Source organism: Puma concolor, chromosome A2 (genome assembly GCF_028749965.1).
Source record: "Puma concolor isolate L17-30 chromosome A2, mPumCon1.1.hap2, whole genome shotgun sequence".
Classification (NCBI taxonomy): domain Eukaryota; kingdom Metazoa; phylum Chordata; class Mammalia; order Carnivora; family Felidae; genus Puma; species Puma concolor.
Window position 1 is genome coordinate 166,976,140 of NC_141668.1, and position 12,980 is coordinate 166,989,119.

The 12,980-nt window shown below is 52.6% G+C and overlaps 1 protein-coding gene across 4 annotated transcripts in view; it reads right to left on the bottom strand.

Annotated features, from left to right (window-relative positions):
- The window catches only part of VAV1 (vav guanine nucleotide exchange factor 1), a 46,900-nt gene extending 36,436 nt beyond the window's left edge, over positions 1 to 10,464 (bottom strand). For 2 of the 4 annotated variants that reach the window (XM_086699284.1, XM_086699283.1), the window contains exon 1: positions 10,161 to 10,463. In XM_086699284.1, coding sequence (XP_086555410.1) covers positions 10,161 to 10,364 — 204 coding nt within the window. In that variant the 5' untranslated portion in view covers positions 10,365 to 10,463. Of the gene's footprint in view, positions 1 to 10,160 lie in introns of all 4 variants that reach the window. The other 2 variants (XM_086699286.1, XM_086699285.1) reach the window with 2 other exon arrangements.
- Between the last annotated feature and the right edge of the window lie 2,516 nt (positions 10,465 to 12,980).

A 12,980-nucleotide genomic window follows, 5' to 3' on the forward strand; every position in this document is an offset into this window, starting at 1 on the left:
CTCCTTGGCTGCTTCTTCCTCCTCTCCCTGACCTCTCCATGCTGCTGCACCCTGGGACTCAGACCCCTTTCCTTCTCTCTCTCTCTCTCTCTCTCTCTCTCTCTCCCCCCTCCCTCTCCAGATGATCTCATCCACCCGAATGAGTTTGTTTACCAATCACAATAGGTTCTGCTTGCGGCATGTGACGACTTTACAACCATTATGCTCACTTAATTCTTGTGACAGACCTATAAGGCATGGGCTATCGTGACCCCCATTTGAAAAGTGGGGAGACTGAGTCATGGAAAGTTTCAGTAAGTCATCCAAGATCCCACAGTCAGGACTGGAACTCAGACCCCCATGCAGCTAGAGTCCTTGCCCCTGGGATTATAGGACAGTTAGGATATCAGCAGCACCCTTGTTCTTTACCCACTAGATGCCAGGAGCACACAACTCCCTCCAGTAGTGACAAGCAAAAATATCTTCAGGCATTGCCAAATGTCCCCTGGGAGGACAGAGCTACTCCCCACCGCACTAACCATTAGGCTATGCCGCCTTCCTTCTCCATGGTAACTCAGCCCCATCAGAACTCCTCAAAACCTGGCTCTCCCCAGCCTTCCAATCTTAGCAGACAATGTCCCCATTTGGGCAGGTTCCTAAGTTATAAGCTTAGACAATATCTTGCCTCCTTTCGTTCACTTCTACCCCTCCCCCATCTGGACCATCAGAAACTCTGATTGGCACAACCACCAAAATGGGAGCCCATCCATTAGTCCCAAGTCCTAGTCCATGGCACCATCACATCCCTGTGGGACACCTCCATCGACTCCCTCTGCCCATGTCCCCTCACTTCCATTTCTATCACCCTTACAGCCTGGTCCCCCACAGAGCAGCTGGTAGGACCCCGTCAACCTACCAGTCTGCTTAAACCCTCCAAGGACTTCCCATCACGTTTAATTTTGCACACGTACCCACAGCCAGGCGAGTGAAGCGCCTTCCTCCCCAATCTTATTCCCAGCTCTCTCCCTTCATCGTTCACCTTCCTTCAGACCCTCCTCACGACAGGGCCTTTGCACAGCATTTGCCCCCCCCCCCCCATTCTTCCCAGAACTAGCTCCTTATCCTACATCTTTCAGCTTGTCTTGAGCACCCTCCAGAAGCATGACCCTTTCCTCTTCTCCAGCTTGACCCCTGGCCTATTTGGTCTGCAACACTTACTGTCATATTTTGTTGATTTTCTTGTTTACTGTCTATAGTGGGTTGAATGGTGGCCCTCCCCAAAAGATGTGACATCAGATGCGTAGAACCTATGAATGTGACATTATTCAGGAAAAAAAAAAATAATAAAAGGACTTTGCAAGAGGTAGTTAAGGATCTTGAGATCATGAGATCATCCTGGATTACTGGGGAGGGGGGCACTAAATCCTCCAACAAGTGTCCATACACAAGATACACAGAGGAGACCCACAGATACACAGATGCAGGGGAGACAACCTTGTGAAGACAGAGTGACACAGCCAGGAGCCAAGCAACGCCTGGAGCCACCAGAAGCTGGAAGAGGCAAGGAACTGTTTGCCCCCAAGAGGCTCCAGAAGGAGCTTGACCCTGCCCACACCTTGATTTCAGACCTCTAATCTCCAGAACCATGAGACAATATTTTTCTGTTATTTCAAGCCACCCAGTTTGTGATCCTTTATTAGGGCAGCCACAGGAAACAAGTACACTACCGTTCTCCCCCACAAGGCCATGAACTCCGGAGAGCAGTGAGTGTATCTGTTGTGTCCTGTCCCATAAGCCCTGCACTCAGCACAGCGCCTGTGGCTGATACTAAAATAAATGATTATTCTAACTCAAAGAAGCTCACAATCTCTTCTTTACTGTCCTCAGACAGTAATTGTTCATGCACCTCTCTTTGGACCCTCCCCAAGACAGGAAGCTCACTCCCTCCAAAACAGAGTTTCTGTTTTGGACACTTTCACATTGGACACTGTCTGCAGATACTTTGTTGTCACAACTGCAGGGGAGAGGGTGCTACATGGGGTGGGTGGAGGTCAGGGATGCCTCCAAAAATCCTGCAAGGCACAAGGCAGCCCTCAGGACAGAGAAAGATGCAGCTTCCAATGTCAACGGTGAAGATCTGTGCTGAAGTTAGTACTTGAAGCCAATACAAACGTGGGGGGCCTCCTGACATCTACTCCCCACTTCTTCTGCCAGCAGACCCTCGGTGTCCCCTGTGGAACCATGCCCCCTCCTCCTAATCTTGCTCCTTTGGATGGGGACCCCTCCTCCCCAGCTGCTGGAATGGGTGTGTGACTTCAACCCAGCCAATCAGAACGCTGTATTCTACCAAGCGCAACAATTGGTTTGGAACAGACACGTGACACACACACCCCCGCCCCCCGCAAAGAAATCTCGTCCAATGAAAGCACAGATTGGGCTTGAGTGCCCGTTTTCCACTGCACACAGAACTGCAGGCAATACGTTTGGAGCAGCTGGGCATCCCTGCCCACCACGATGAGGGGAAAGAATGGCCAAGAATGCAGGAAAACACTCAAAAGACAGCAGAGCCAAGAGATGGGGGCGGGGAGGGGTTCCTGAGACCGTCAGAGCCTCTGGATCCAGCTGGACCTGAAGACGTTTTCTCCCAAGCTTTTCACTTATGGGAGCTAATAAGTCCGATTTTTTACTAAGCCAGTTTCAGTGGGGTTTTCTGTCACACGGTCTAAAACTCTTGGTTAAAATTTCTGCAGACTGAGCTCAGAATTTCCTCAAATTTCAAACTTCTCTGACTGAACATCCCTTATTTCTTCCCCAGGGGACCTGACCCCCAAGTTCCTCCTAAAGTCCAGGTCTCAGAACACCATCCCTGCTATCAAAGGTCGACAGTTCATCGCTGCATTGTGGTGAGGTCTTTAGGAGCTCAGCTATGCCCACCCAACACAGCCTCAGGTTCTGCCCACTTCCTGGCCATTAGTGTTAACAAGGGAGACAAACAGAACTTATTCTGGCTCCTCAAATATGCCCCAACCTCCCACACTCAATCAGCATGTCTCCTCTTCCAGGAGGCTTACCCTGATTGCTTCTGGGGGTTTCCTCCTCTCTGTGCCCACAATGCCCTGGGCTCCACCCACCCATCATGGACTGTGCTCCGCTCCTTTGTAACTGCCCATTTCCTGGTCTACTTCAAAGAGCTGCATGAGGGTCTGTGTCTCGTTCATCATGGAATTCTCTATCATCCTGCACATGGCCTAATAAAAGGAAATGTCTATGACGTGGGTGGTGTCATCGTTATTATTACTAGCATCATCATCATTTTCCCCATTTTATAGATGAGAAAACCAAAGGCAGAAGAGGCCTTGACACTTGCCCAAAGTCACATAACTAGGAACTAGTAGAAGCTGGACTGATCCCAAGCAATGCATTCTTAACCACTGCTAAACCACTACCACTAACCAATAATAAGTAAGCACTCAACAAATACCCATTATATCAGGGATCAATTGGAAAACTCTGTAAAGAGACAGATAGTAAATTTTTTTTTTGGCTTCATGTCTTTGTCATGACTAGTCATATCATGAAATCAGCCCCAGACAAAACGTCCGTAGATGTGTGATTTGTTGTGTCAATTAAATTTTGTTTCTGAAATGAGGCAGCCACCTGATAAGTGATAGTTTGTTGTTCCTGTATTAAAGGGACAATGAATAGATGGATGAAGTGAATAGTCAGGAAATATTTATTGAGCACCTACTATGTGCCAGGTGCTGTTCTAGGCACAGGGACACAGCTGTGAACCAAACAGACAAAAAGCCTTTCCCTGACATCCAGTGGGGGGAAGTGGATAATAAACAAACAAGTAAAATCTATGTAAGTCAGAGGGCGGTAAGTGCTACGGAAAAAAATAAAACAAGACAAAAAACAGACATGCAAAGGCCCTGAGACTGGATGGGGCTTGGTGGGTTCTGGGAACAGCAAGGAGGCTCTTGTGGCTGGAATAGAGTGAGGAAACAAAGTCCTGAAGGGTGACATTTCCCAGTACTAGACCCAGAAGGAGGTCAGTACACAGAATAAAACGTTAGAAGAGAAGGCACAATACCAAATGTTGACGCTCCCAGACTTCCAGCCCCATCAGCCGTAGTAGATATCTTCAGAGAAGATCTTCTGGTCAACCCAACCCAACCTACTTTGCTGCAATTTTCTCCCACCCAGGCTTCCCCATCCCTAGCTGGATCCCTCCCCTGTGGCTTTGGTTCAAGCCCTCCTTATTCCTTTTCCCACCATGGACTCCTCCAAGCCAACCCCTCCAGACCTGCCTCTCTGAAGGCAGCGAGGCATCACTCCGGGGTTCTACGACATTGACTTTTCTATGTCCACCCAACCCATTTCCTATCCTCCCTGGCTCCCAGCCAGACCATTTTCAGCCTCTCTTGCAGTTGGAGGGGGCCATGTGATGGAGTTCTGGCCAATGGAACAAGAATGGAGATGACAGCACCACATCTGGGCCTGGCCCATGACAGCCTCTCATGGGTTCCCTCCTCACACTCCTCTCCCCTACCTTCTGGGATAGAGACGGCTCCAAGGGCTTTAGGGAGAGAAGGGCCATGGGATGGGGAGAGCCCAGGTGCTACAGGGACTTTGTAAAGAAGAGCCACCCTCTTAAGCTCCCAGTTGACCCAAACTGGATTGTGGTCCAGTTTGTGGAGCAAGAAGTAAACTCTTATTGCCAGCGAAGTGAACAGTTTGTTACAGCAGCTAACATCACACACGCTGACTTACGCCACATCGTACAGCCAACTCAGACTGACTGAAATCAAATTAACCAAAAGAGTGCCTCCACCATTTTAGCATTTGCTAAATTCAGCACATCAATCACATTAAAAAGGAATTTAACTTAACCTATCACATTTAAGGCTCACCCAAGCCTTAAAGGTGCTATTCACATCCCACTTTATAGATAAGACAACCAGGGCTCAGACAGAGTAAGAAACATTTTTTTTTCCCTTCAAGATCACAAAGGTAGTAAGTACCTGACTTGAAATTCAAGCCAGCCTAATATGTAAAGAGTTTCTAAAAATCAATAAGAAAAAAAGGCAAACGGTCCCAGAAAGGGAAAAAAAAAAAATGGGCAAATGAAATGAACAGATATTACTTTGCCGAGAAAAAATAGAAATAGCTCTTAGACAAAGGAAGAGGTTCAACCTCACTCAGAATAAGAGAAATGTAAATTGATCTATAGTGAGCTTTATCACCCATTAAGGTGGCAGAGCTCCAAGGACAGTAAGCACTCTTATGCTTTGCTAGTGGTAATGTAATTAGAACAGTCCACCGGGGAACAATCCCATATGGAGAACAACTTGGCCACATCTGCCAGAAACACTAAGGCTCACACACTTTGGGCCAGCAAGTCCTTCTGAGAACGTATGCCATGAATACACTTGCTCATGTGTATGGCAGCAATAGTAAGATTTCTATGTAGCCAGGGACTTTTCTACATTCTTTAGAGTAATCCATTACCTGTCACAATGAGGCTTAAAGATAGGGATTTATTATCCCCATTTTACAGATGAGGAAACTGAGGCACAGACAGGTAACATGCCCAAGGTCACAGGGTGGAGTCAGCAAAAAGTGATTCGTGGACAAGGTTAATGGCTGCAGTAAATGTATCATAACAAAAGCCTGGTACCACCCAAGTGTCTGCTGAGAGAAAGGATGATAAAATAAATGATCACCCAGCTGAGCAGTGGGACAGAGGCATTTTAGGGTGACTGCGGACAGCAAGAACCCCAGGACCGGGCTGCCCACGGTTCCAGTCCCCAAGTCTGCCGCTTCCAAGCTGGGTGCCCTGCAGCAGGTTACTCAACATCTCTGTGCCTCCATCACTCATGTGAAAAATGAGGATAATTACACCTAACAGGGTGTTGTGAGAACTAAACAAATGTAAAAAGTGCTTAGAACAGGGATCTGCAAACTGTTTCTACAAAGTTCTGTATAGTAAATATTTCCAGCTCCACAGGGAGGAGTCTCTGTGGCGACTGCTCAACTCCATAGCTGCAGCTGGAAAGCGGCCATAGACGATATATACATGCATCAGTGGGGATGGCTGGGTGCCAGTAAAACTTTATTTATAAAAACATGCTGTGGTCCAGATTCTGCTGTTGGACTGTAGTTTGGTGGCCCCTGGTTTGGACTAATGCTTGGCACATAGTTAGCTCAACAGAAGTAATTTGTTTAACAAATGGATTATCCGGCATATCATACAGTCATTTTTTTTTTTTTTTTGAATGAGGACACTCTCTCTATATTGATTTGGAAAGATTCCCAAGACGATTATCAAAGCGAGGAGAGCAAGATATAAAGGAACCAGTTGTATGTACCATCTTTCAAGTTAAGGGAGTAGGGTAGGAAATAAGAACCTACATTTCTAGTTGCCTATGTTTGCAATAAATTCTGGAAGGATATACAGTCAACTTAGAAAAAAGTTACTTATGAGGAAAGAAAGGAGCTGGGTATCTGAGGGACAGGACTAGAAGTTAAACTTTTCCCTGTGCACCTTTTCATGTGTTTTAATATTTGAACCATATGAATGTATTATTTAACCAAATATTTTAAAGCCTTTTGCAGGCTCTCTGTCCCCTAGCATAGAATTTCTCAGCCTTGGTACTATTTTCAATTGTTTTTTAATTTGAGAGAGAGAGAGACAGAGAGAGAGAATGAGCAGAAGAGGGGCAGAGGGGGAGAGAGAAAAAGAGAGAAAGAGAGAATCTCAAGCAGGCTCCACACTGAGTGGACGCGGGGCTCGATCCCACAACCCTGGAATCATGACCTGAGCCGAAATCAAAAGTCGGATGCTCAACCGACTGAGCCACCCAGGCGCCCCTCAACCTCAGCACTATTGATGTTTGGGGAGATCATTCTCTGCTGTGTCGGATACTGAGCAGCATCCCTGATACCCACCCACTACATTTCAGTAGCATCTCCCAGATATGATGGGCCAAAAACGTGTCCAGACATTGCCAAATGCCCCAGGGGCGCAAAATCACCCCAGCTGAGAAATACTACCCCAACCCAAATTCCTGCTTGCCATTATGCTACCCACCCTCCTGCTACCCCCCGTCCTTCCTAAACAGACAGTTTATCAGGCGTTTTCAGGTGTCACAGACCGTGCTAAGCAGTGCTGAAATAGTACAACCGTCCTCCCAAATAAAGGTGCCATTTGTACCCATGTTTCACAGATGGGGAAACTGAGGCTCAGAGAGGTGAAGCCAGGAAGTGGTGCGTCAGAATTTGAACTCTGGCCCCTCAGAGCCACCTCCCTCGAGCTGAGGCCCTGTTCTAACTCTCCTGCCCTCTCCACTGCCTTGCCAGTGACCGGGGCATTCACAGGCTGGGGACCTTGACATCATCCAGGGCCCAGCGCCTGTCCCTGCCAGATCTAATCAGCTCCCACGCCCTGGCGGGTCTTTCCCACAATGACTGTCACATTCATCCCTCCCTCCCCAGTCCCTTGGCCTTACACTTTCATCTCTGCCACCCAGACTCCCAGAGGAAGGAGCTGAGTTAGGCTGTCTGCGGCTCAGTGTGCCGTCTGTGAGGATATCAGATCTCAGAGGGACCATCCAGCCTCAGATCTCAGGTCTCAGAGGGACCATCCAGCTTAGAGACTCCCCCTGGTCCGACCTCAGTCATGAACCACTCCCACCAGACTCTGTGGGCACCCACAAGCTCTCACCTCAGGGCCTTTGCACTGGCCACACCCCCTGCCAGGAGCACTGTGTCCCTGAATTCACAAGGCTCATTCCCTCACTTTCCCCAGGGCTCTGCTCAAATGTCACCTTACCAGCGAGGCTTCCGGGACCCCCTGTTCAAAAGCGTGACCCGCACACTCCCGTGCTTCCTCCGCTGCTTTGTTTTGTCCCTCCCCTCCCCACAAGTTAGACATTGTCCGTCTCGCCCACTGCAATTCGGGCTCCTCAGCGACGGGGCTCTGTGTGTGTGTCCTTCCCACCGTCTCAGCACCAAGAAGAGGCCTGACATACATCGTAACTGGTGATGAGTGAATGCCCTCTTCCAGCCCTCTTCCCTGGAAACAACCGAGAAAAAGCAGAGTAACTGTGAAGAGGAAAAGAGAGAAATGGAGAAGTATCCAAATTCCAGCCAGCTGCTCAGCCCAGGGGCATCCCCACCCCTCCCCACTTCTCCCTCTGCCCTTCGCCCTTCTGTATCCCAAATGCCACTGCCACATCCCACAGGCAGTCCACATCCCCAGCTTATATCAGTTGACAGACGGGGCCCTGCTCTATTCATGTGGCACCTCACCTCCCTCCACCTTACTGGAGCCACCTTTCAGCTTCCTGCACACATCCCTGCTAGGAACAGCACACGGGGTTGAGCTTCGAGGGGAGACGAGACGAGGAGGGGCAGGAAGGCACAGAGCTCCAGATGGGGAGGATTGGGGGACCCCCTTGTGCAGCCTGGGGCCTGACACAGCTGGGCACAGGAAGCCAGAGCAACGAGAGAACTCCTACTCATGCTGCAAAACAGCACACAAATGTCCCCTCTTGTATAAAGCCTGACATCACCAGGCAATGTCTTGCCTTTGCCTCAAGGGCCCCCAGCCCAGAGGTTTCTCCCTCTGTCCCAGTCCTGACAACACAGGGCTAGGGGTGTCTGTGTCTCCCAGCCTGGGAGCACCCGGAAGGCCACGCCTGGGTCCTCCGCACGGCCCGGCACGAAGACAGAAGCTGTATCCCTGCAGCCCCCCACAGCCTCCCTCCTAGACAGTAACTCCACGTCCCCGTGCCCTTCCTTTGGGGAACCAGCTGTAGGCTAGATGCAGGCAGGGTGGAAGTTCATGCTCAAGTCTACCCACTTCCTGATCAGCTGTTGTTAGAGCCTCACTGGGGACCCTGACTGCCTGCCAGCCTGGGGCCAGACGGGACGACGTTTGGCTGGAAGCTGGGAGGTAAGCAAATGTAGGCAAATCTGGGATGGCCTGTGGCCAGAGGGGCTGGGCCTCAGGAGTTCCCTCACCCTTACAGGAAGCCCTGCTTAGGCTAAGGAGGGTGGGCCACCCACCTCTCCCACCCCATGGCCCTGTCCCTGGGGAATGCCCCCAGGGACCCCCCCCCCCCTCGCCCGCCATGGGCCCAGTCCCCTAATATGCACATGGCCTCTCGGACCAGAGAAAAGGCCCCAGAACAATGAAACAATGCACAGATCCCGGCACAAAGCTTTCATTCCAGAGTGGAGCCTGAGGGCCAGAGGCCAGGGTCCCCTCAGACTCCCAGGGCAGGTGAGGCAACCAGAGCCCCCAGACCCCAGCACGCACGGCCTCCACCCTGCACCCAGGAGACCACAGCGGCCCAGAGAAGGTGCTACAGACAGTGGCCCCAGTCACGTTATCTCCTCCACCCCCACCACATTCAAATAGGGATTTGAATATGTTTCCTGAGACTGGCAGGGCCAGCTCAGTCCATCCACCCTCCCCGGACCTGGGCCCTTGCAGAAAGCCCTACAGAGAAAGGGCAGCTGTTTCTAGACTCCAAGACCCCAGGATCCACTCTCGGGCTCAGGACCAGGGGCTTTTCTCAATGCCACCTAGGGATGGAGAGAGCTAGGAAGACCAGAGCCCAGGGGCCCACAGCCCCCCACCCACCCCATGCGCCCCACACGCCCCAGGCCCAGGCAGGAAGCGAAGGGGAAGAAGATGTGAGGGGAAGGAAGGGGCCCAGGCCCGGGAGGAGGAGACACATGTGGGGGAAGAAGTTGGTGGAGGCCCCTCCCCCATAGGCAGAAGTAGGGGGGGATGTCAAAGGAGGCCAAAACCTCAGGCACCCCATTGGACACCTGGGGGTTCCCAGGTGTCCCTCAATAACCCCCACACAGCCCCACCTGGGGCTTGAACCTCAGTGGACTCAGTCCGGGACCCGAGAGCGTTAACCCCGAGTTTGCTAGTTCTCAGCCTGGACGTGCACTAACTCAGAGCCTGTTAACCCACTCCTGTTAACCTTGGGTGAAATACCCCAGAATCTCAGAGTTTACCGCCCCCTCCAGCCGCCCCCCCATCCTCCCCTCCACGCCAGCCCCAGAGCTTCCCTTCCACATCACAAGCCCAGAGTTTCAGTGCCTTACCCCTCCCGGTGCCCCCCCAGGGTACACCCCCCCACTCCCAGCCCTTGGCTCACCTGAGACATCTGGGGGCGCAGGTTGACCTCACGCAGGTTGATGGCGTGGGGCAGCAGGTTGTTGAGCAGCTGGCACAGAAGGACGCCATCCCGCAGGGCCTGTGCCAGCTCGCACACCTGGGCCCCATCCCAGGTCACGCGGTGGCTGGGGGGCAGCACCCGGCACTGGATCAGCCAGTGGGTGCACTGGCGCCACAGCTCCATGGTTGCTGCCTCGCCGGGCGGCCCGCGCCCTCGCGGCCTCCACCGCCTGCCTGCCTGCCTGCCTATGCTAGCCGGCTACCACTTCCTCTTTGCCTGTAACTGTCGCCCCGGAGGGGGTAGAGGAGGCGGAGCCATGGGGGGGGCGGGGCGGGGAGAGGCAGGAGCATCAGCAGTCCGGCCTCCCCTGTACAGGACTCTTTTCCCGCCCAACACAGCGCACCTAGGAGTGGGGGGCTGCTGCTGGAGCTCCTGAGGCCTGATGCCTTCAGCCACATCCAACCCACGAGCAGTACCCCCCCCCGGGGCAAAATACTCAAAATCTGCTCTCTTCTGAACCCTCTCTCTTCTGCCTCCACTCTGGCTTGGCCCCCCAACATCCTAGCTTGAATCAACACATTCCCCCTCCACCCTGGTCCCCAGGCTCCCCACCTTGCCCCCCCCCCCACAGTCTATCCTCCCCACAGAGGAGCACACCTGTGAGCACCCGGGTCAAGTCGTGATGCCCCCTTCTTACAGCCCACCTCCCTGCAGCCAACGAGGCCCCACATGACACATCCCTTTACCCCTCCTTGCCCTCATGTCTCCCACTCACCGCTTTCCCTCACTCAGCCTGCCCCGGCCACGCAGGCCTCCTCACTGTTTCTCCAACACATGAGGCCACCGCAGAATTTTGCCTCCAAATCCTGCCACAGGGCCTTTGCACATGCTGCTCCCCCCCTGCCTTAGGCAAGCAACTTCATGGCTAGCTCCCCGGCCCCAGCAGTTCTTTACTCCATGTCACCCTCTTAGGAAATCTTCCCAAATCTCTCCATTTTAAATCACAGCCCTTCTTTCCCACTTCCCCGTGTTAAGCCCTGACCACCATCCAACAAACCTGACATTTTATACACTTGTTTCTTTGTTGCCTATTTAGAAATGTGTCTCATTTGTTCCCAGCACCTGGCGCATATACACGCGCTATAAAACTTTCTTGAATGAATAAATAAATGGTCGGAAGCTTTTTTTTTTTTTTTTTTTTTTTGGCTCCACCTCTGACGTTTATCCCAAGCTCATCCATATACTGCCATGGCCCTGGCCCCCACCATCTTTTTCCTTGTAGACATCGATGGTGTTCTTCGTTAGTCTATTCGTTTAGCAAACACCATCTTCGTAGCCCTTATCTCCACCTGAAAACATCTCGTCTACAAGGTCTCTCTCTCTCCACCTCCACCCCACTAAGCTGAGTAGACTCCCGCCCATCTCACAGGCACGCCCCTCAGATTTTCTTTTTTTAATGCTTCCAACCACTAGGGGGCGCTAGACTCCCACACTGGACAACCACCCCCCACCCCGCTCTACTCTCTGCACCGAAACTAGGCGGGAGGGGGTCAAGGAAAAAAACACTCCCCTCAGCTCCTCCTCCGCAGCCTCGAGTCTCTTCCACATTTCGCTGAGGGGGAAGCCAAGCCTGGAAATCACCAGCTTTGCGATCCCGCAGGCACTGAAACTTTTCATCCCCAAGCGTCCTTGGCGCTCTACGACTCAATTTCCTCATCTGTAAAATGGGTGATGGTAACCTTCACCGTTGAGAATTATGGTAGAGATCAGAGATGGTGGGGCTGGGCTGCACGGATGAAAGCGAGGAGGACAGGATGGCGCTCCAGGGCTCGGGGTATGAATCCCACCTCTGCCACTCGCAAGCCGGGTCAACCTGGGCAAATGGCTTGGCTGCCTCGCGCCTCAGTTTCTGCATCTGGAAAATGGGGGTGATGAAAATTAGTACCTCCTTCACTGACAGGTCTATGTGAAAATTAAATGCGTTGAAGCAGGTCAGGCAAGCAGAAGAGTCCTGGCATACAGTAAGCGCTCAGTAAGTGTTAGTTGCGGCTAGTGCTTTCAAAACTGCTATTATTGTGAGCTCTCAATAAACGTGGCTAGAGCGTCCTTCCTCTTGTTCCAAATCTTTCCGTGCTTGCTCCAAGCATCACGATGGAAGCCCCCCTCCCACCTCCTTCCTCCCACCAGGGAAACCACCTGAATGTCTCCCCACCGTGAGCCCCCAGAGTCGAGCTCCTCTCCCCTCGTGCTGTTACTGGTGGAGGCTGTCGTGTTTTCCCGCATCTGTCTCCACAAAGCCCGACACCCACTGGAGTTCCCTTCCGGGAAACCCAGGGGGACGGTCTGGAGGAAGCGCACCTCTCTCTACGTCACAGCAGCCGTCGCCCCCGCGCTTAGAGTGAGCCCGTAAAGGGCCGGCCTGTCCCCCCGCGGGCCCCTGGGAGGCGAGGAGAGAGACACCCCTTACCACGTCCCTAGGGGTCAGGGATACTTGGGACCAGCCTTGCGGGAAAGAGAGGAGCGGAGCTCTAAAGGGCGGGACTGAGAGAGGGAAAAAGAGCGTGTGGGCGTGGCCAGCTCCTGGGGGCGGAGCGACGCCCCAGGCGGCGGGGCCTCGTGGAAGCGGTGGACGGGGTTCCCAAGGGGGCGTGGTTTATGGGAGGGAGGCTCTCTCCGAAGGGGGCGAGGTTAGCGCCAAGAACGCCTCTGAAGGGGTGGGACGGGGCGCGGGGGCGGGGCCAGAGCCTGGAAGGCTACCGTTGGAGGCGGGGTCCTCGGGGGCGGGGCCAGGTGAATGGG